Here is a 5,281-nt window from a genome sequence, read left to right as displayed (position 1 = left end):
CAGCTGTTGTTGTTGTTGGAGCTGCTGTGGTTGTTGTTGGAGCAGCTGTGGTTGTTGTTGGAGCTGCAGTGGTAGTTGTTGGAGCTGCAGTTGTGGTTGTTGGTGCAGCTGTGGTGGGAGCGGCTGTGGTTGTTGTTGGAGCAGCTGTGGTTGTTGTTGGAGCTGCAGTTGTGGTTGTTGGGGCGGCTGTGGTTGTTGTTGGAGCCACTGTGGTTGTTGTTGGAGCTGCAGTGGTTGTTGTTGGAGCTGCAGTGGTTGTTGTTGGAGCTGCAGTTGTGGTTGTTGGTGAAGCTGTGGTTGTTGTTGGAGAGGCTGTGGTTGTTGTTGGAGCGGCTGTGGTTGTTGTTGGAGCAGCTGTGGTTGTTGTTGGAGCTGCAGTGGTTGTTGTTGGAGCAGCTGTGGTTGTTGTTGGAGCCACTGTGGTTGTTGTTGGAGCAGCTGTGGTTGTTGTTGGAGCTGCAGTGGTGGGAGCGGCTGTGGTTGTTGTTGGAGCAGCTGTGGTTGTTGTTGGAGCTGCAGTGGTGGTTGTTGGGGCTGCTGTGGCTGTTGTTGGTGCAGCTGTGGTTGTTGTTGGAGCGGCTGTGGTTGTTGTTGGAGCTGCAGTGGTGGTTGTTGGGGCGGCTGTGGTTGTTGTTGGTGGAGCTGTGGTTGTTGTTGGAGCGGCTGTGGTTGTTGTTGGAGCTGCAGTGGTGGTTGTTGGGGCGGCTGTGGTTGTTGTTGGTGCAGCAGTGGTGGGAGCGGCTGTGGTTGTTGTTGGAGCGGCTGTGGTTGTTGTTGGAGCGGCTGTGGTTGTTGTTGGAGTTGCGGTGGTGGTTGTTGGTGCAGCTGTTGTTGTTGTTGGAGCTGCTGTGGTTGTTGTTGGAGCAGCTGTGGTTGTTGTTGGAGCTGCAGTGGTGGTTGTTAGGGCGGCTGTGGTTGTTGTTGGTGCAGCTGTTGTTGTTGTTGGAGCTGCTGTGGTTGTTGTTGGAGCAGCTGTGGTTGTTGTTGGAGCTGCAGTGGTGGTTGTTGTGGCGGCTGTGGTTGTTGTTGGAGCTGCTGTGGTTGTTGTTGGAGCTGCAGTTGTGGTTGTTGGGGCGGCTGTGGTTGTTGTTGGTGCAGCTGTGGCAGGAGCGGCTGTGGTTGTTGTTGGAGCTGCAGTGGTGGTTGTTGGTGCAGTTGTGGTTGTTGTTGGAGCGGCTGTGGTTGTTGTTGGAGCGGCTGTGGTTGTTGTTGGAGCTGCTGTGGTTGTTGTTGGAGCAGCTGTGGTTGTTGTTGGAGCTGCATTGGTGGTTGTTGGGGCGGCTGTGGTTGTTGTTGGAGCTGCAGTGGTTGTTGTTGGAGCTGCAGTTGTGGTTGTTGGTGCAGTTGTGGTTGTTGTTGGAGCGGCTGTGGTTGTTGTTGGAGCGGTTGTGGTTGTTGTTGGAGCTGCTGTGGTTGTTGTTGGAGCAGCTGTGGTTGTTGTTGGAGCTGCAGTTGTGGTTGTTGGGGCGGCTGTGGTTGTTGTTGGTGCAGCTGTGGTGGGAGCGGCTGTGGTTGTTGTTGGAGCTGCAGTGGTGGTTGTTGGGGCGGCTGTGGTTGTTGTTGGAGCCTCTGTGGTTGTTGTTGGAACTGCAGTGGTGGTTGTTGGAGCTGCAGTGGTGGTTGTTGGAGCTGCAGTGGTGGTTGTTGGAGCAGGTGTGGTTGTTGTTGGAGCTGCAGTTGTGGTTGTTGGAGCTGCAGTTGTGGTTGTTGTTGGAGCTGCAGTTGTGGTTGTTGTTGGAGCTGCAGTGGTGGTTGTTGGGGCGGCTGTGGTTGTTGTTGGAGCTGCAGTGGTTGTTGTTGGAGCTGCAGTTGTGGTTGTTGGGGCGGCTGTGGTTGTTGTTGGTGCAGCTGTGGTGGGAGCGGCTGTGGTTGTTGTTGGAGCAGCTGTGGTTGTTGTTGGAGCTGCAGTGGTGGTTGTTGGGGCGGCTGTGGTTGTTGTTGGAGCAGCTGTGGTTGTTGTTGGAGCTGCAGTGGTGGTTGTTGGGGCGGCTGTGGTTGTTGTTGGAGCCTCTGTGGTTGTTGTTGGAACTGCTGTGGTTGTTGTTGGAGCAGCTGTGGTTGTTGTTGGAGCTGCAGTGGTGGTTGTTGGAGCTGCAGTGGTGGTTGTTGGAGCTGCAGTTGTGGTTGTTGGTGCAGCTGTGGTTGTTGTTGGAGTTGCAGTGGTGGTTGTTGGTGCAGCTGTGGTTGTTGTTGGAGCGGCTGTGGTTGTTGTTGGAGCCTCTGTGGTTGTTGTTGGAGCTGCAGTGGTGGTTGTTGGGGCGGCTGTGGTTGTTGTTGGAGCTGCAGTGGTTGTTGTTGGAGCTGCAGTTGTGGTTGTTGGTGCAGTTGTGGTTGTTGTTGGAACGGCTGTGGTTGTTGTTGGAGCGGCTGTGGTTGTTGTTGGAGCTGCTGTGGTTGTTGTTGGAGCAGCTGTGGTTGTTGTTGGAGCTGCAGTTGTGGTTGTTGGGGCGGCTGTGGTTGTTGTTGGTGCAGCTGTGGTGGGAGCAGCTGTGGTTGTTATTGGAGCTGCAGTGGTGGTTGTTGGAGCTGCAGTGGTGGTTGTTGGAGCTGCAGTTGTGGTTGTTGGTGCAGCTGTGGTTGTTGTTGGAGTTGCAGTGGTGGTTGTTGGTGCAGCTGTTGTTGTTGTTGGAGCTGCAGTGGTGGTTGTTGGTGCAGCTGTTGTTGTTGTTGGAGCTGCAGTGGTGGTTGTTGGGGCTGCTGTGGTTGTTGTTGGAGCTGCTGTGGTTGTTGTTGGAGCTGCAGTGGTGGTTGTTGGGGCGGCTGTGGTCGTTGTTGGTGCAGCTGTGGTTGTTGTTGGAGCGGCTGTGGTTGTTGTTGGAGCTGCAGTGGTGGTTGTTGGGGCGGCTGTGGTTGTTGTTGGTGCAGCTGTTGTTGTTGTTGGAGCTGCTGTGGTTGTTGTTGGAGCAGCTGTGGTTGTTGTTGGAGCAGCTGTGGTTGTTGTTGGAGCTGCAGTTGTGGTTGTTGGGGCGGCTGTGGTTGTTGTTGGTGGAGCTGTGGTTGTTGTTGGAGCGGCTGTGGTTGTTGTTGGAGCTGCAGTGGTGGTTGTTGGGGCGGCTGTGGTTGTTGTTGGTGCAGCAGTGGTGGGAGCGGCTGTGGTTGTTGTTGGAGCGGCTGTGGTTGTTGTTGGAGCGGCTGTGGTTGTTGTTGGAGCCACTGTGGTTGTTGTTGGAGCTGCAGTGGTTGTTGTTGGAGCTGCAGTGGTGGTTGTTGGAGCTGCAGTTGTGGTTGTTGGAGCTGCAGTTGTGGTTGTTGGTGCAGCTGTGGTTGTTGTTGGAGCGGCAGTGGTTGTTGTTGGAGCAGCTGTGGTTGTTGTGGGAGCTGCAGTGGTGGTTGTTGGTGCAGCTGTGGTTGTTGTTGGAGTTGCAGTGGTGGTTGTTGGGGCTGCTGTGGTTGTTGTTGGAGCGGCAGTGGTGGTTGTTGGGGCTGCTGTGGTTGTTGTTTGAGCCTCTGTGGTTGTTGTTGGAGCTGCAGTGGTTGTTGTTGGGGCGGCTGTGGTTGTTGTTGGTGCAGCTGTGGTTGTTGTTGGAGCGGCTGTGGTTGTTGTTGGAGCTGCTGTGGTTGTTGTTGGAGCTGCTGTGGTGGTTGTTGGGGCGGCTGTGGTTGTTGTTGGAGCTGCAGTGGTTGTTGTTGGAGCTGCAGTTGTGGTTGTTGGTGCAGTTGTGGTTGTTGTTGGAGCGGCTGTGGTTGTTGTTGGAGCGGCTGTGGTTGTTGTTGGAGCTGCTGTGGTTGTTGTTGGAGCAGCTGTGGTTGTTGTTGGAGCTGCAGTTGTGGTTGTTGGGGCGGCTGTGGTTGTTGTTGGTGCAGCTGTGGTGGGAGCAGCTGTGGTTGTTATTGGAGCTGCAGTGGTGGTTGTTGGAGCTGCAGTGGTGGTTGTTGGAGCTGCAGTTGTGGTTGTTGGTGCAGCTGTGGTTGTTGTTGGAGTTGCAGTGGTGGTTGTTGGTGCAGCTGTTGTTGTTGTTGGAGCTGCAGTGGTGGTTGTTGGGGCTGCTGTGGTTGTTGTTGGAGCTGCTGTGGTTGTTGTTGGAGCTGCAGTGGTGGTTGTTGGGGCGGCTGTGGTCGTTGTTGGTGCAGCTGTGGTTGTTGTTGGAGCGGCTGTGGTTGTTGTTGGAGCTGCAGTGGTGGTTGTTGGGGCGGCTGTGGTTGTTGTTGGTGCAGCTGTTGTTGTTGTTGGAGCTGCTGTGGTTGTTGTTGGAGCAGCTGTGGTTGTTGTTGGAGCAGCTGTGGTTGTTGTTGGAGCTGCAGTGGTGGTTGTTGGGGCGGCTGTGGTTGTTGTTGGTGGAGCTGTGGTTGTTGTTGGAGCGGCTGTGGTTGTTGTTGGAGCTGCAGTGGTGGTTGTTGGGGCGGCTGTGGTTGTTGTTGGTGCAGCAGTGGTGGGAGCGGCTGTGGTTGTTGTTGGAGCGGCTGTGGTTGTTGTTGGAGCGGCTGTGGTTGTTGTTGGAGTTGCAGTGGTGGTTGTTGGTGCAGCTGTTGTTGTTGTTGGAGCTGCTGTGGTTGTTGTTGGAGCAGCTGTGGTTGTTGTTGGAGCTGCAGTGGTGGTTGTTAGGGCGGCTGTGGTTGTTGTTGGTGCAGCTGTTGTTGTTGTTGGAGCTACTGTGGTTGTTGTTGGAGCAGCTGTGGTTGTTGTTGGAGCTGCAGTGGTGGTTGTTGGGGCGGCTGTGGTTGTTGTTGGAGCAGCTGTGGTTGTTGTTGGAGTTGCAGTGGTGGTTGTTGGTGCAGCTGTTGTTGTTGTTGGAGCTGCAGTGGTGGTTGTTGGTGCAGCTGTTGTTGTTGTTGGAGCTGCAGTGGTGGTTGTTGGGGCTGCTGTGGTTGTTGTTGGAGCTGCTGTGGTTGTTGTTGGAGCTGCAGTGGTGGTTGTTGGGGCGGCTGTGGTCGTTGTTGGTGCAGCTGTGGTTGTTGTTGGAGCGGCTGTGGTTGTTGTTGGAGCTGCAGTGGTGGTTGTTGGGGCGGCTGTGGTTGTTGTTGGTGCAGCTGTTGTTGTTGTTGGAGCTGCTGTGGTTGTTGTTGGAGCAGCTGTGGTTGTTGTTGGAGCAGCTGTGGTTGTTGTTGGAGCTGCAGTTGTGGTTGTTGGGGCGGCTGTGGTTGTTGTTGGTGGAGCTGTGGTTGTTGTTGGAGCGGCTGTGGTTGTTGTTGGAGCTGCAGTGGTGGTTGTTGGGGCGGCTGTGGTTGTTGTTGGTGCAGCAGTGGTGGGAGCGGCTGTGGTTGTTGTTGGAGCGGCTGTGGTTGTTGTTGGAGCGGCTGTGGTTGTTGTTGGAGCCACTGTGGTTGTTGTTGGAGCTGCAGT

The 5,281-nt window shown here is 55.2% G+C and overlaps 1 protein-coding gene across 1 annotated transcript; it reads right to left on the bottom strand.

Moving 5' to 3' along the window:
• Window positions 1–2,266: 2,266 nt before the first annotated feature.
• LOC136177542 (mucin-7-like) lies at window positions 2,267–3,526 on the bottom strand (the record flags this gene model as incomplete). Its single annotated transcript, XM_065950980.1, has 2 exons — window positions 2,267–2,326; window positions 3,161–3,526. Coding segments are annotated over 2 exons (426 nt in total), but the record flags the coding sequence as incomplete, so codon positions are not given.
• Between the last annotated feature and the right edge of the window lie 1,755 nt (window positions 3,527–5,281).

This window comes from Labrus bergylta, chromosome 22, assembly GCF_963930695.1.
Source record: "Labrus bergylta chromosome 22, fLabBer1.1, whole genome shotgun sequence".
NCBI classification, from domain to species: domain Eukaryota; kingdom Metazoa; phylum Chordata; class Actinopteri; order Labriformes; family Labridae; genus Labrus; species Labrus bergylta.
Note: the sequence above shows the minus strand (reverse complement) of the source record. Positions and strands in the feature narration are given on the sequence as shown.